Source organism: Sylvia atricapilla, chromosome 3 (assembly GCF_009819655.1).
Source record: "Sylvia atricapilla isolate bSylAtr1 chromosome 3, bSylAtr1.pri, whole genome shotgun sequence".
Taxonomy (NCBI): domain Eukaryota; kingdom Metazoa; phylum Chordata; class Aves; order Passeriformes; family Sylviidae; genus Sylvia; species Sylvia atricapilla.
The window spans coordinates 53844065-53861746 of record NC_089142.1 but is presented as its reverse complement, the minus strand read 5'-3'; the positions used below and the strand labels follow the sequence as shown (position 1 = coordinate 53861746).

The window sequence follows — 17682 nt, the reverse complement described above, 5'->3', positions numbered from 1 at the left end:
CCTTCAGTTTCTAATTTTTTTTTTTTTTTTGCAAATAGCATGCTTAAGCTCCTACATATTTAAAAAGAAAACTTGTAAAAATATATTTCCACCCACAGAGATTGCTCTATTGTTTTTTACTCTTTTTCAAAATTTTATTAACATTAAACAGTGAGAATATTATTGCCATTTCACAGAACAGTCTTTAGATAACAGTATTTTGAGCCATCCTGCCTTGCACCTCTTCTCACAACATTTTGAATTGCATCCCATATTCTTACTTGTATCATTATATTGCTTCTTCAAAGAACATTCAAAGGGATTTAAAAATCAGCTTTTGTGACAGTTACCCAGCCTATGGGAAGCTAACAATACTTTGCTTTTTCAAAGTTTTTTGCCTTAACTTTTTGCTTCGGAGCTTCCTTTTGTAGTCTCACCACCCCAATAAAGTGACACTACAGTCCTAACTTCCTACTCTTCCTTAGGGATGATAAACCCATTTTCCAAGACAGAGATTTGTTTGTTGAAAGAGTCTGTCTGCTTACCCAGATTGTTTCTCTGCTTTCTCTCTCTTTCTTTCTTTCTTTCTTTCTTTCTTTCTTTCTTTCGTTGAGGTATGGAGTCAAATGTTCTTGACTCCATACCTCAATCAAATAATTTGATTTTTGAATAAGCTGAATTTTAAGTAATTTGTTCATTGGTCCACAGTTTTTAATTGCCTAACTTTCTTTCTATTGAATTTCTGTAACATTTGCTATTTAAATTGATAATTCCAGGTAAACTGTGCTGTTTGGTTTTTTCTTTTCTTTTCTATAAAACTCCTTTGCACTGACATGAAAGCATACCTACATTTGGTCTCAGGCTGACAAATTCATATCTCCCTGTTTCAATGAGATTTTAGTGATTAAAGTTACTCCTTCATGTAGTTTGCCCAGATTTTAACGAATTCCTCCTTTAATAAAACAACTCATTTTTTGACAATAAAGCTATTTTTTCACCCAGTAATCTCTCATGGTAACAGCTAATCAAAACAAACAAACAAACAAACTTCAAACCAAAACAACAAAAAAAACCCACAAAAAACCCACCACCCACAACAGATCTTCAGTTCCTCTAATCAAACAGAAGACAAAAAACCCTCACCAAATACCTACTACTCTTGTTTTGCTATTAGAATGAAATCTATTACCATCCAAAAATCTGCTACCAAACCCAACAAGAGAAATTTGGGTCATTCAAGTAAATACCAATGCTTAAGCATACCAGTGCCCTTTGGAATGCTGAAAGAGTATGTTGTTATAAACTACATTTACAGGCACAAATTCTCCTTTTAAAATTTGGAAAATCTGTCACAGATCTACATAAAGACCTGTAACACATCTCTTTTCAGTAAGCATTGTGGTCAATAAACAATGGATGCTAAAGAAAAAAGGTAAATAATCTAATCAATTTGACTTCAAATTGAAAGCTGTATAATATGTTTTTTGCATATTGCAAGTTCATTACGTTTTAAGTATTATGATTCATATGATTAATCAGTTTTTCTTTTCTTTCCAACAATAGTAGAAATTACAACACCAGTTTCTGCTCAGTGAGAGATGTTCCAAGATAGAAAAGTGAACTGTCTAACTACATAGAAGAAACTTTCATTCCAACTTGGCCCACACAGATGTACCGGTAAATATCTTGTCTCTTGTTTTCACAATAATGGGAGACTGCAATACTACTTTATACCCAGCTTTCCACAATTTTTTCCTCTTTGCAGTACAACTTATAAGATCCTTTCGTATTTTTTTCCATTCTTTTTTTCCGTAGTATTAAATATCAGAATCTCAAGTTCAGTATGAACTATCAGCTTGAAAATATTACTTAGGTTTCCTTTTTCTTAGACAAAAATTAGCAGAGAATATTGCTATAATATAATTATGAAATTATCAAGTTGCAAAATTAGTTGTAGAAGTTTTGAATAAACTATTGCAAAGAATTCTCATTGTGCATAATAAATTAATTTAAAACAGTCTAAATTAAATTCTATGTTTTAAATAATTTCCTATGATACTGACCACATATGTCAAATGTTTACTTTGTAATTTTCTTTCACATATCATTCAATGTCAATTAAGAAAACAGGAAACATCAATTTTATATTAGTGAGGCAATATACCATTGGGCGAACAGAATATTTAAGATGAATCCATCTATTTGGCAGTCATTTGTTAAAGGCCTTTTTCTCAGATCAGATACTCAAGTTTAGTTGTACTAGGCCAAATAACCAATTAAAAAAAAAAAAAAAAGACAAAACCTCAAAAGCAACAAAATTAAATAGACCCGAATATTTTTCCAAACCTCTAATCTGTTTTATTTCTTTTTGTAAACAATTTCTTTCAAAGTTATTCTAAATGGAAATTTTGGAGCAGCTTAAACCTTATGTGCCAAAATTCTGGAAGAAAATCAATATTCTATCCCCACTTGGTAGACACAAGTAACCTTCTAGGCTGCTACAAAGTCCTTTCAAGTCACTTGAAAAAGAAGACTTACAAGTAGAAGTTATCACAGTCATTTCACTAAGACCAATCATATGAATGGCATAAAACAAAAAATGGTGGTATCCAAAAAAATCCAAAACCATGGCTTGAGAAGAAGTCTTCTTGAAGCCGCTGTAGCCAGTAGGTGGGGGTGAGAGGGGAAGCCAAGAAAATATAAACCAAAACTAATAGGGAGAACAAAGTATGAGTAGTCCAAGAGTGTTGAGCAGGGACTGCTCGACCCCAAAAGAGGTGCAACACTGAATAAAATGAGATCAACAGCCTCCACGGCAGACCTGATCTGAAGGTTACTGTTGAACTCAGTGGAAAGATCTTTAAATAACAAGCACCATTTACCTAGAGATCCTGTTGGCTGTCCCTACTACTAATCACTACAAAAAAAACTAATTGTGTATTGTAACACAGAAAATCAGGAAAAGAAACATCTTAAACTGATGGGGCATTTGGATTTTAGTCCAGAGAAAACCTAACTCGTTATTTCATAATGAAGTTGTGCCACTTAGCCAGACAGCCAGACTCTGCTAAAAACCTGAGAAGCAGAATATCTTGGATGCAAGGATTGCATCTGATAAGATCTCCACTTGCTGAAGCTTTATTTTGCATTCCAGGCAAAAGACTGTCACATGTCCTTCATTCACAATTTTGTGAAATTTGTTTTCATTGTCTTTGTATTGAAAAAAAAATTAAATGACCAAATAAAATGTTTTCATTTTGCATCACACGGAACAATTTATGTCAATCAAAATAAAAATTTCCCTATCATTGTTTTGAGAAAAAAATCTGAATTACTTAAAATATCCCTATTTTGGATTCTGAGTCAGACTGCATTCATTAGTCTCTGCCTAATGTCTTTGTCTAAACTGCAATGCTGGAAGTAGAATCCACTTAAATTTCTGAACAGTTTCATCCATTAATAATAGACGTTGCCTGTTTGTTTTTTTTTTTTTATATGGTGCATTTTTTTGTTTGTTTGTTTTTGCAGTAAAAATATAGCAACACAATACTGGTACAAGACAACATGCCATAACCAAAAGTACTGTACTGAAGTGAACAGAAATGCAAGTCAAATATTTGGAAATTTAGCATACTCATGAGAAATGCCTAGGGTGATTGCGGCTGAGGGCATGGACAAAGACATTACTGGCATTGTTTTTTACCATTGATGCCTTTTCTACATTTTATGTATTTGAAAATACACCAATCACTGTTACTCAAGGGGAAATAAGAGCTCAGACCATAGAAAATTATTTTGCAATAAAGACAAGATACTGAACATGTTGGGAGCTGTGAGGATCAATCTAAAAATAGGAACTAAAAAGGCACCATCAATACTGTAATTCACAAACTCTTTAGTAATTTTTTTAAAGAAACTGTGTAGCATCTGTATCATTAATAAATAAGAAAAAAAGAAATCAACTCAAAATTTTTAGTCTGCAACTGAATACATTTCAATTTTGAGTGCCTCCAAAATTGGAACCTCTATCTTCTTAGCATTGACATTCTCAGAGTCTAAATCTAGCTATGAGAAAAAACACACTTTAGAGTCCATTTCTATGTCTCTTTTTCTTCCCTTCTTTTTCTGTGAACCACTGAGACTGCACCAAACAGGACAAGCACTGTGGTATGAAGAGGAGAAAACTGGCAAAGCACTATGCTATGAAGAGGAGAAAACCAGCACTCAAACATTAGGAAACACTAGAGTTCAATGTTCACAGTATCACTGGCCTTGAGGCAAGCTCAGCAAAGTAGTGGGACACTGGGAGAGGTTCCAAGGGACTTGAGGCATGCTTTCAAAAAGGGACACACTACAAGCATTTGAGTGCTATGGCAACAAGTGAACAAAATAAAAAATACTGTCAAGGCACTTGTTTCTGTTTATTTTTCTTCTTTACATGGTAAGTACACACTTTGAACTTCCACTTAACTGAAGAAAATAAAGACTAATGAACATGCTTATACAAGGCTTGTCTTTACTACCACCGAGTACTTTATTTATTTATTTGTTTTTTACATTACAGTTACATTGCTACAATCACAAGAAACCTATGAGATTAAGCATTTAAAGGAGGAGAACTAAAGCATCACCTTCACTGCAATAGCGTTCTCACCACTATAATAGCAGTGATAGAAAGACTTTTTTTGCAGAATATGAAGGTGTTATGTTACCTAATTCCACTGTAACTCTCCTCCCTGTCAGTCCTCTGCCTCAGCCTTAGCCATAAGGGAGATATAAGGAATTTTCTTGTTACGGGACACCAGGACTGAGAGAACCTCTCATTCCATTGTTCACACAGACAGCTCTTGGCAAAGTCTTTTAGTCTCCAATTTTCATCTTCAAACATGGAAATATCATGCAGTTTGCAATGGAACATAGCAGATGTGCAACTATATTACTTCCTTAATAATAAACCAAAATTCATTACCAATATTGTTTTATCAGCTGTCTGGTCACACTGATTACCTCACAAGTACTTCTTGCTGAAAAGAATGAAGCAACACCAAGGGCTGTGTTTGATATGAAGAATCTAGATAAATGTTTTGGAAATTTGGTCCACCTGGTATACTGCAATTAAGTGTCATTCTCATTTCTACAATCAGATTAGTTCCCTTCAAATACAGGGCTAATATCTTCCAACTTTTCTATATTTAAATGTAAAGGCAGAGCATTCTCAGCAACTGAAAATAACATATGAAAGGCATCTCACACAGGACAATCAGAGACTGTTCCTTTTATTCCCTACAAGGAAATTCTTACTGAGTCCTGAGATTTCATCTCTTCATTGTCACTGTATAACCCAAACTCTAATCAACCACAGAACTATCCTTTGAGGCAGCATTTTCTGACAACAGATTCTGTCCAAAAAGAGAGAACAATTTATTTTCCTTGAAAGTTTGCATACCTTCTGCCCTACCAGAAAGAATTATAATTTTTTTAAACCAGCTTTGACAGAATACCTCTATATGATGACAGACCAGGGAAATAATTAGATATTTCAATTAAGATTTTGAAAGGTGAGAATTAAATTCACCACCTTACTCTCTATTTTTAACTTTCAGAAAGCCTGATTTTAGAGAAATTCAATGTTTCCCAGAATATGGGGGCAGGGGGCAGGAGGGTGGAGGGTCTTTTTGACTTCTTAGTCAAAGGAAGTGCTTTCCTATCAGATTAATTAGGCTTTTCTTCCACTGTCTTCATTGCATGTGACTCTCAACATCTGCTTGCAAAAAAGAATTACTTGGTACTGAAGAAAAAACAGAATGATTTTTTAACCAAATTATTTTCTCTTATTATAACCAATTTATTTTCTCTTAGCCTATACAAAACACTCTAAATCCATGTATGTTGGAAGAATGCTGTTTCCAAGTGTAACCTCCAATTTCACTTCCCACAAAACTGTGTCCTTTTTCTATGAAAATATATACATTATCCTAAGATGTTATAGTGATCATCTGTTGTACCTGAAGTTTTCAGAAGGTCCAACTTTGAAACAACTGCAAGCAAGATGGAAGATTCCAATGTATCAAAACACAAATACTACATGTGCTAATTCAGATAAGCATTTGCTAAGAGAAATCTTTCAGCATCTCAGGGAAAACAAAATTACAACCTTGAAGGCTAATGTTCAGAGTCTTATTTTCACCTAGTCATCAAGGTAAAGAGGCTGTTTAACAAATGGTAGTCTAGCAGCAGAAATATTTAAATAAAAAAGGTGCAAAATGGATATAAACATTAGAGGCTCCTGTGTGAGAAATAAAGCAAAAATCACTATGGTAACCCACTAACTTTTAGTTCTTGAACTAATGATCATCTGAGGAAATAAAGAAACAAAGAAATGACATTCTTATACACTATTTAAGTAAAGATGAAAACAAAATAAGCATTCTTATTTACCTGAAAATACCAGACTCATATCACCAGCTATTAATCTTTACATAAATGGGTCTTTCTTACTCATTGGAAAAAAAAATAATTACTTTTAAAGCAAAAAATATCAGTTCAGTAAAAGGTGATGAATAACTTACTAAGTGAACTAATCTCTTTCCCTTATTTTTCTGGCATGGGGATACTGAGACAGAGGAACATTCATTTTTGTTTTGAAATATTGTTTTGGGAAGCTTTAGCTTTTATACTTATTTGGGGACTGAAGCATTTCTCTTACGAGGATAAGCTGAAGGAGCTGGGCCTATTCAGCCTTGAGAAGAGACGACAGAGAGGGGTCCTCCTTGATGTGTGTAAGTATCTGAAGGGGGGGTGGCAAGAGGATGAACCAGGCTCTTCTCAGTGGTGCTGAGCATTAGGACAAGAGGCAACAGGCAGAAATTGATGCACAGGAGATTCCACCCAAACATGAGGAAGAATTTCTTTACTGTGCAGAAACTGTGCACTGGAATAATTTACCCAGAGAGGTTGCAGAGTCTACCTTACTGGAGATAATCAAAATCTCCCATCAAAATCTCCACAATCCTCTGCCATGTTCTCTAGGATGACTCTGCTTAAGCAAATAGTTTGGACCACATGACCCACTGTGGTCCCTTCTATTCTAACCCATTTCATGATGCTGTGAAATAGCTTTGCTAAAAGTCTACCTTAGCCAGTATGATACAGACACACAATGTTTTTCTAGCTATCTGATAGCTTAGTATGGAAACCAGAATGCTAGGAATCTTTCTGCATTCAAGTCTTTATTTTTAGAGAGTTTCTTACTTTTGTTAACTTGGAAGTTGTCATTATGCAATTTTCTATTAACTCATTCTATAAAATTGCTTTTTGCAAGTAATCCCTAGCCTATAGATTGCTTATTCCCATTTGACTTAAACTTGTGCTAGTTACACTGATCTGAAGATAAATTAAAATGGGTCTTTGTTTATTTGTTGCTGTTTTGCTGGCTTTGTTGTTCTAGATGGTCTTGGTTCTAATTCTGTGATTGGCCAAGATAATATTATTGGTGCAAACAGGAATAGTATTAAATGACAAAAAAATATTTGGCTTAGAATGAACATTTCTGGAAATATGCTAATTAATCAAGTAATTGACAAAAATGTTCAGTGAAATTATACACAAGGAGAACTTACTCTGATTTTTCTAAGATAACTTTGACAACTTTCAAATTCAGACAGCATTGTAAATGTACATTTGACATGGGCACTGGCTTGCCAACCACGTTCTTTGTACACTTCATCAGGTTTTCTGGGTGTACACCAAAATGGTTGCCTAAGCAGCTCATGAGGTTTGAAGCAAAGGCACTTTATTTACATTTCCTAATTCCATCAGTCCTACAAAATAACTGCAATATGTGATTCATAGAACAAAATTACTGTCCTGGAACAAAGATAAATTATATACAGATGTAGTTCCACTGAAAGATCAGGAACCAAATACCACCAGCAACACAACTCCAAGTAAATACAATATTGGTAGAAATGTTATTTTTCATGTTACATGTTTGACAAAATATGAAAATTAATTAACCTGGGTTAATTCTCTGTATATGCTACATACTTCATAATGCAGCCTTTAGCTACTGAGACAGCTGAAACTATTGTTTTACTTATGAAAAGAGTACTGTTAAAAATGTAAGATAATTAGTTCACATGGAATGATACTCTTCCAATCACTACAAAGGATAATATCTAGGCTTTTCATGTCAAGTTGTTCTCTCTCTATTACAGCCACATCTCAGATTAATAACTACCTATAGGAGGTAAGCTTAACTTAGGGTTCATCCCATGCTTTTCACAGAGTATGCCTGTATCTACCAACACCCCTTTGCCAAGTGGAATGGAACAGATGCATTCCTCCCTTCAAATTCATCTTTGTCTTTACAGAAATCACATATCAGATATAGGTAATTTACTAAGTTAAGGTATAGGTAATTTACTAGTTAAAAATTGGGCCTGATCAGAATTAAGTTCCACCTAAGATCAGAATTCAGTTCCACTCAATTCAGTAAGCTTTAAGCCAATGTTTAAGCCATGGATATGTACCAGCATACTGAATAAAGTTCTTTGCTGTTTAGCTGAGTCAGTGAAGAACAGAGACTCACTGGTTTAACCAAGAAGACAGAAGACTACTGGAATCAATATCTGCCTATGAGAGAACTGGAGAATCAAATAAATGGAACAATGTAAATAAAATTAATTACTGGAATAATTACTTTTGCATTATATTTTCAGTGCAGACATGTTCTCCCAAAGAAACAATATAAAATTTATTTGCAAGTGATAAATTACTAACTCATGTTCTGTTCACCCCTCAAAAAAGCACCTAGCTGGAACCAGTTTAAAAATATAGCTCAGGTATATGCACTATTTCTTTTAATATCACTTTATCTGTTCCTGCAAAATTTTACAACAAATATCCATGCAAATGATACAAACACTAAGGATATAAGCACAACTACAAATACAGAATACCAGCAATTTTTCCTAGAACTGAAAACGATTTCCCATCTGATAACTCTCAAAAACCTGAGACTCTCAAAGTTATATAATTTTGAAGTGTATCCACAAGATATTTTCACTGAAAGGTGAATTTTTTAATTTTTGCAACTGGCACTGAAAATTTTCTGAGAACATAAACAAACTACATATATCTATATCCAGGACTCAAAAATAACTATATTAACAATTTTGCATATGAACCTTGCTTTGCATGTAGGGGAACAGAAGAAATTAATTTTGTATTTATTCATACGAAAATACATCATTAAAAAGCGAAACAGGGAAAATAACAGAGGGATAAATATTGAGCCTAAAATTTCTTTGCAGAGCAGGTGTTAGAAAAAAACTGTGAAAAAAAAATGCAGTTGGAATGTGGTACACATGGCTTTCCTGCTCATCCTTTTAAGTGTCTGAAAATGCTGCATTTTCAGCTACAGATGTTACATCTGACTTGCTCTTTCAACCATAGATTCTCATTCTCAAGTCCATCACATCTTTTCCACACCCTCAGTTAGAACAAATGACTAGTCCATGATTCATGTGACTGGACTTAGGCTAAAATAGTAGAGGCCTCTGAAAGACGGAATAGGCATAAACAGGGGCAGAGGGCCAGCTCTTAAGGCATTAAATTAAATTAAATTCTGACTAAAATGATTACCATTTGATATCCTGGCTTATACACAAGGACTGAAAATGCATCTCAAAGAAAAGTGTTTTATGACTTCACTGAGTCTGTGATTTTTCCAAGTATTCTCACCTTTATTCACAAGTGACATGGGAACATATTTCAAGCCCATAAAGTTGTCTGAAAGTATTAAGTGACTACTTGACAAACCCTTTTACTTCTTGGTTTACTTGGCAGAATACTCTTATTAGAGTGAACCTTGCATGCATTTATATAGGGCCATGCAGGATGAGCTTTTAAAATTTGCAAATAGATTCTGTCCACATTTTTCAATTGTACCAAAACACTCTGTCTACTGAAGGCAGATCTGCCAATTAACCAAAGGGTGTTTTTTTCTGCTATGTTACACATGGAACACCATCTGATCTTACCTCTCCATTTTCCAGAGGATGAATTTTGGAATAATAAGAAGTGCATATGACCTCATCATCTTTCATGTAGGATGGGGTTCCAGGCCGAGGATGAGTGTTGTAGCGTGTCAGGCACTCGCTGTCTGTGATGGCATAGTACTGCCATGGCTGATAGTCTACACCATCCAGGGAACGCTCTAATATCCAGTTCCCAGGACGAGGAGAGTTCGCTGCTTTCACAATAACATACGCAATCTGGAAGATCTGAAAAATACATGAATTGTTAAAATACAACTAAATACACAATTAAAAATTCATTCTAATTTCTTCATAGCTACCAAAATAAGAACAGTAAATACACTAATGCTTGACTGTTTTTTTTGTTGTTGGTTTTTTTTTTTTTCCTCCAGAAATGCAATATGGCCCTGGATTACAAGGAAACTCTAAAACTACAGAAACAAATTTTCCATTAACATTTCTGAAAAAGAAAATTAGTTGCATTAGACCAATAGAGACTTTGAAAATAGAATTACAAAGCACTCTAAGTTTCTTAGTAGGTAATTGTTAAACTGCCATTTCAGCCAAATTTTTGTAAAGTTTGTTTTCAAGTATTTTCAATTTGCAGGAGTGAGATTGTTTCTTTATGTGTATTTATAGACATACACTTTACACAGTGTTTAAGAACTGCCTGTTACAATGCTATCTCTGTTAAAGAAAAACATAGTTTTAAGCTATTGAAAGGTAATCACATCAAGCTGAAATCATTCTATAAAACATTCTTGTTTCAATCACACAACTCAGCACTGTGACCATGAATAAGCTTTACAGGACAGAGACACATCAAATATCACTACAAACAGAATGCAAGATATAATCAATGCTCATTATAGTCCATTTTACCTCCCTATTCAATTGATTTATCAAGGTTTATGTCTGTGTACATGCTTGCTGGAATGCAAGCCACAAGTACATTTGCAATTGCAGAATGACATGCATTAGTGATGCAGGTCTGGTTTGGTTTGGTTTTTAACCTACTAACAGCTATATGCTGCAGAGGTAGAACTGAAGCCAAGGAAAAGACACAACTATTTCTATTAGAAAAGCAGAACATATATCAAGCTAATATTTTTAAGATGCAGTGCTGTAAGTCTGCACATGAGGATGCCAGAGGGTATCATGGCAGTGTTGATTTAATACTTAAAGCTTTTTGTATTGGATAGTCACTGTAAAGAAGCTGCAAGATTCAGACTTAGTCCACACAAAATCTCTTGTGAATACTTTGGTGATCATAAAGCTAGTGAAAGAATATCCAACAACAAAAGAAACAGTAAAGAGCAGATTTGAATCGTTTTTTATTATCCACCAGTATTACTATAAAATAGAAAATGTCTTAAGTGGCCAAGTACAGCAAGTATTCCCAAACACTTGATGATGGAGACAAAGAAAATATTTATCTCCAATTATCATTCCTGCCTTCTGTGCAGATGCTGAGAATGTGGTAAGATTCACAGTCACTTCAGTCAGGAAAATAAATCACTAGCAGCCAAGGTTTTTCAGTGGCATAAGAAGTGGGTGAGGCTGTATTTATTTCAATCTGAAGAAAATGTCTGCAACTGTACCTTCCTGGAAGATTATCTCAATATTTTTCTTCAATAGCATTAAATAAACACTCCAGAGAATGAAAAATCCCCTGTGTTTCATTTCTATTGTTCCACCAGGTATCATACAACCACTTGCCCCCTTTCAGAAATCCTCTTTCCTCTCTCAGATTCATTTACAGCTATATTCCACTGTGGCCACAAATAATTGTAGTTATAACTATCCTGGATCTGTGTCACTAATACTCTTTATAATAAACAGAGATAAGAAAAACATTAACAAAACTTTCCAAACTGTTTCCGTCCAAGCTAAGGTCTTTGAAATGTAAGAAATACAGAATAGAGATTTCATTCCAGAGTACTTTCAAATACATTTTTTTTTCATTTTTTCATAAGCAGTTTACCTCAAGTTCTCAGAATAAGACTGTTCCTTATACGTTGAATGGATAAAATCAGAGGTTAAACACATTGCTAAGGCTTCTACCATGGAAGATCTGTGGTTTAGGACATATCTCACAATAAATTCATAACCACAGGTGTGTGTGTATATAATTTCCTTTTGGAAGGCCTAAAATTTGCAAAACTTCATGTAAGATTCATTGTTAAATACAGCCAAAAAACCATTTAGCTCTGCAAACATCTTGGATGCATTGGCTCTGTGGGGCCAAGTGGTGTAATCAACAGGAAGCCTTTTTCTGTTTGCTTACTTTGAAATACTAGGCTGTGTGGGAGACTGAAACTTTCTACAGTGGCTTTTCAAACTGAAACCCTCTTCCAATAACATTTCCTGCATATTTTGCTGAGGATGTGTTTAAAGTCCTGTTTCTTGCCTTCAGATAGTGCACTGCTTGACTGCAATTTAATATACACCTTTGGCTTTCATTATCTTTTGCATGCTCTGCAAATGAAAACACAAAACAAACAAACAAACAAACAAAAAGGCAGTGGAGAGTAAACAGCATATTTTATATCACGGTGGAATGGATGTAATTTCTCTTAATCTAAATCTGACAAGAAAAAAAATTTCTTAACGTAAGTAAAAGAAATGAAGAGCTGGTTTTAATTACTACTCATCTACAGTTTCCCAGTGGATCCAGACTACTACTGTCCCAGCCTCTAAGAGTGCCTCCTGTAACAGCACTGAGCTATCTGCAACCCACTAACAAAATTACTTCCTGGACAGAGAAACAGCTGGAACTATCAGGTTTTTTTTAATATTGGTAGACTGTTAATGCTAACTGCAGACAAAAGAAGATGCATCAAAAGCGTAATGCATCAAAAACTGGTTGACATTATTCCTGATCTTTCTAAGGCTAGGCTGAAGATAGTGCAGAATGTTAATCCATGCTTCTTACAAACAGCTTTCCTTTGGGCGACAGCTAGAGCTTCAGCATGACACGAGAAGAGGGTGGCCCCAGCTCAGTCAGCTACACCAGGCACTACCAGCTCACCACAGTGCTATGAGGCAGAGAGCAACTATGGTGCATGCCATGTTTTACTATACCTTCTTAGCAAGGTAGCAATGACAACAAACACTAAAATTAATGGCAGCTGTATGGTTATTCTCAAAGCAAATCAATGTAATGAAAGCAATGCTGACTTTCCAATCAGCTGGAAAACTGTCCTTCTCCTGGTAAAAGAGTAACTCTTCTTTTATTGTGGAGTTATTTAGCAAATACAAAACCAGCAAGCACTTAGTGGCATGAGAAAATGAATGAAGTCTTATGTATCATTGAGTTTTGCTGCATTTGTTTCCACAATTTAACAAAGTGACATGGTTCTGAAGCCAACCTTCCTAGTACATCATGACACTGAGCTTCTACTCCCATGGGGTAATCGATGGAGCCTGGCCCACTTTTCAGATAGCATCAATAAACCAAGGCATGCCAATGGACAGAGTAACTGCATGATCTTAGAGCACATCTGGATTTATACAAGCCCAACAGAATGCAACCTAGAGACCCAAGCTTGCTTATACAAACAGGAAAATGGAGCAATACCAAGCTGCCTGGTAGCATGCAAAAACCCATTAACACAGCTGCCAAAGCACAGCTGCTGCTTTTTTCTACTTGTTCTGCTCATGTGACCATAGCACTATAATTATGCGAGTGGGAAGGAAATAGTCTAAATAGTCCTTTAAACCTTCCCCAAATTATAGGCAACATAATCCTCAAGATGAGAAACAAAATGAGTCTTGGGTCTCATTTTCATTGGTAATTGTCTCAGCAGTGAGAACTATAAAGCACATATTGTAGGAAAACTTCCATAAGTTATAGCACTGTACCTTCTTGTGAATGCCTCATAAGACACAGAAAAGTGCATCCTACTATGCAGGATAATTTGCTACACTAATATTTTTCAGATAGAGCTGAAGTGAATCATTAATCTACATAGGGTTAACTACTGAAGCAGGAAATCTCATTGTGTCCGACTCCCACTTGCGCTTCTATTTAAAAAATAAATCCTTCGGTTAGAAAGCATTCATGTAAAGCAGAATATCAGCAGAGAAAAAAAATGGCACCATACAATTCTACAGAAGTATTTCCATTTCATTTTCTCAACAAAAAAAAATTATTAGCTCTAATGGAGGCTTCCATCAACAATCTGGTGTAAACTCTGTATCTACATCTTTTCTGTAGTTATTATGCTGCAGATTATTATTGCAGTTCAGTGTCCAATAAACACAGATTCTCTCATCGAGAAGAGTGTAGAACTTAGGCAAGGACTTGTTCCTTACAGGCTGGTATAAACACTGTCACACCATATGACCTTTACCATGACACAGATTTATTTAAATAGTTATTTTAAAGTGCTGATAGGGGTAGTAAAAGCACTACAGACACCCCTTGTCCCAGTGTGAAATCCATCCAGATGAGTCGAGGCTACCTCAGAACACCTTGAAGCTAAAGAAGGTCATTAGCTAGAGGGGGTTGTCCTCCTTATTAAGAGAAGCAGGGGAGAGTCTATGCAGAATTCATTATGGGATGTGTTAAGGGGGTTGTATAAATGAATATGACATACAATGAAACCATTTAGGGGAATGACTAGGGGTAGAGAAAGACAGGGATCAAGATGAATCAAGAAGAAACCAGTGTAAGACAGAGGGAAAAGGAGATGAAAGGAACCAGTTGACTACAACTAGCTGGATGATCAGCATGTTAATCCTGACCTCAGCCACTGAAATCTATCCTATTTTCTCCCTAAATCCTGTTTCTAAATATCTCCTTTAGGTGTGCTCTTTCTTTTTAGTGGGTATGCATGAGTAAGAGTTAACTTCAAGCTCAGCCGGTAGAAGAGATCTAAATACCAGCAAGTGGAGAGGGGCTGTAAATCTCTAAGATCTTCAAAAGATTATCTAAGGCTACCTACTGAAGCCTTGGATGCATCAATGGATGTATATGCCCCTAGTGGACATCAATCCTGCTCAGCTGGAGAGGAAGAAGAGGGTGAAGCAGGCTGTGCTGTGTTTGTGTTCATGTGGGTGCTGACAGGGCACTGTGGGCTATTTATGTTGCTCTGTGCAGCCGTGTGTGTTACACTCTCTCAGGAGTATGAGCTCTGCCTTGCTATAGTCTGAATGTGAAGATAGACATAGGAGCCCGGACTTCTAATACCAAAGATGGCCAAGAATCAGAAGGCCCTGATATAAACAGATTCTCAATGCAAAAGTGTTCCGAGATGATTAACTTCTATCTCAATACTCACATATGAAAACAGTTGTTATATATGCAGGACATGATGCATCTTAAACACCACATTTGCACTGTTTCTCATTTTCTATTAGCGTCTCTTAAAGGTTTAAGACATGAAACCAAATCCAACTACTCATGAATTGAAGCAGAGGCTGTGTGAGTTTTGATGAACAGTTCCTTGTGTTCTCAGAGGCCAATTTATGAGGACAGAAATATTTCAATTCACAGATACTGTTATGGATTATTGTTTGAGTCTAATATGCATGAAAGAGAGTAGACAGTTTTGGTGCAAGAATTTTTATACAATTGGCTATTTAAGAACAACTTATTTCTCATTTTAGTCTCACATCCAACTCAGACAGTGAATAAGCCTTATCTAGAAATGGACTGGATTTCCAGATTCCTCAAATGGCCATCTAGCATGTATTTCTTCTATCACTGTCCTGAGAGAGTGGCCATGGCTTCAAATGTTCTGCTCACAGTCAGAAATTCTGTAATTGAAAATGTTGGCATGGGTGGAAAAAAAATATGCTTAACAAGATTCCACTAATATCAGCTTAGAGAGCTGAACATCTCCCACCATGCTGCAGTTTGCCTTTAATGACAATGTTGCTCCTGTTCCTCTGAGCTGCTTCTAACTGAAATGCTGCTACCAGATGGGGAATTTGGGCTGAAAGAAACACACACTTGATTCCAATTTAGATTTTTTTTCCAGCGTTGCAAGCAATTTTAGCAGGGCATTATCTGTCCAGAAAAAATGTAACTACAAAAAGTTGCAACTACAAATGTCATGCAAATTAAGATGTCAACAGCACTTCACGGGAAAAACTGAGAAAGGTTTTACCATAGCCATCCTCAAAAAGCTCTAAAACTCCAAACCAAGCCACTTCAGTTACAAATTAATCTTTTCTAGTTAGGCAAAAATTAACTTCTGTAAAATGCTCAGTCCCATTCAGTAAATGCCTGCAGAACATGAATTAAAAAAAAAAATATAAAGAATCCTTAACTTAGAATAAGGTCAGCTTTCTGCCTTCCATGTATGTAACTGCTTGAGAAACACAAGTTCTTTTAAGAACACTATCTTCTCTATGACAAGAAATACATTGCAATAATATTTCTCAACTTTTGTTCATGTTATAAGTACAAGATGTCATTAAAAAACAAAACAAAACTAACAAAAACAAACAAACAAACAAAAAATCCCCAAACCCCGCCAAACCAAAGAACCCCAAGCAAAGTCTATTAAAAGAGTGCACTTTTATACAATATCAAACTGTAAAAATAACCCTGCAAAGTCAAGTTGTCCAGCTCTTGAGGATCTGACACATGTTAAGCCAAAGGGAAGTAGTCAGAACCTGTAAAGTTTTTGTCAATGTCAACTTTGTTCTTTGTAATCTTCTCTGTTGGTTTTCTCCATTACCAACTGTTCAGCTGTTTGTGAAGGCCTCAAAAATAATAGCTGCTTTCTCTTGACTATTTTTGCTGCTCATCATTGGCCTGGTGTAAACCAGAATCGAGGGCTGAAGTTAATAATCTCTTTTCCCAATACTTTCAAATAATAGAAGAAAGCAATTTCTCTTTATTTTCTAAAGTTCATCACTTTTTTCCATGGAGAAAAACTATTTTGAGAAAAAGAAAATTGATGAAAATGCCAATATCCAAATCCTTCTTCTTAAAACCTGGACAAGAAGGGAGGACAGAAATGGTTCTTCCTCTATTTTGGTGCTTAAAACACAAAAAATCCCCAGCTTTTTTCATTCTCTAGATTCAAGAACTGATGCTCAGCCTGGGTCCAGTAGCATTGAGAGCACTCAGAGTGAAGCATTCTTATTTCTTTCAGTATGTTTCCATGCAGTGTCCTCTAACCTGCTCTCACTTACTCATACCAAATCTGTACATTTTAATGTGCCTATCACAACAGAAGCACTATTTCACAACCATCATCAGCTGCAAAACTTATTTTTTCAACTAAGCTTCTTACTCCTCATAAAGTATTTAAAGAAAATGTATTTCTTCAATATCAATTACAGAATCTGCACAAGACTGAGAATCCTATGAACTCCTTACTTATCACATCACCATTTTCCCTGGCTCCAAAATTTTCTTTAGAACGAAAACAGTACAAAATCAGTGTACAACCTCATATTCATGTCAGAACGTGTGTCACTACATTCAAAGGAGAATAAATCTCTTCATTAAAGCCAAAATTTGAAAAGTGGAATGTATGTGTATTACAGTCATCCAAGGAAAATATAAGGCAAGTAACCTCAAAAAGAAAATGTATAAATTCTCAACACTGGTCAAAATCCTTGTTTCTGTGCATTATGAACTGAAGCGGAAAGGATTTGCTCACTTAAAAAGTTTTCTGAATAAGTACAAAACAATACATTT

General features: G+C 35.4%; 1 protein-coding gene across 1 annotated transcript in view; it reads right to left on the bottom strand.

The window, feature by feature from the left end:
• LAMA2 (laminin subunit alpha 2) overlaps positions 1–17682 on the bottom strand; it is a 335323-nt gene that overhangs the window by 227424 nt on the left and 90217 nt on the right. Inside the window, exon 4 of the mRNA XM_066314417.1 lies at positions 10023–10265. Coding sequence (XP_066170514.1) covers positions 10023–10265 — 243 coding nt within the window. The remainder of the gene's footprint in view (positions 1–10022; positions 10266–17682) is intronic.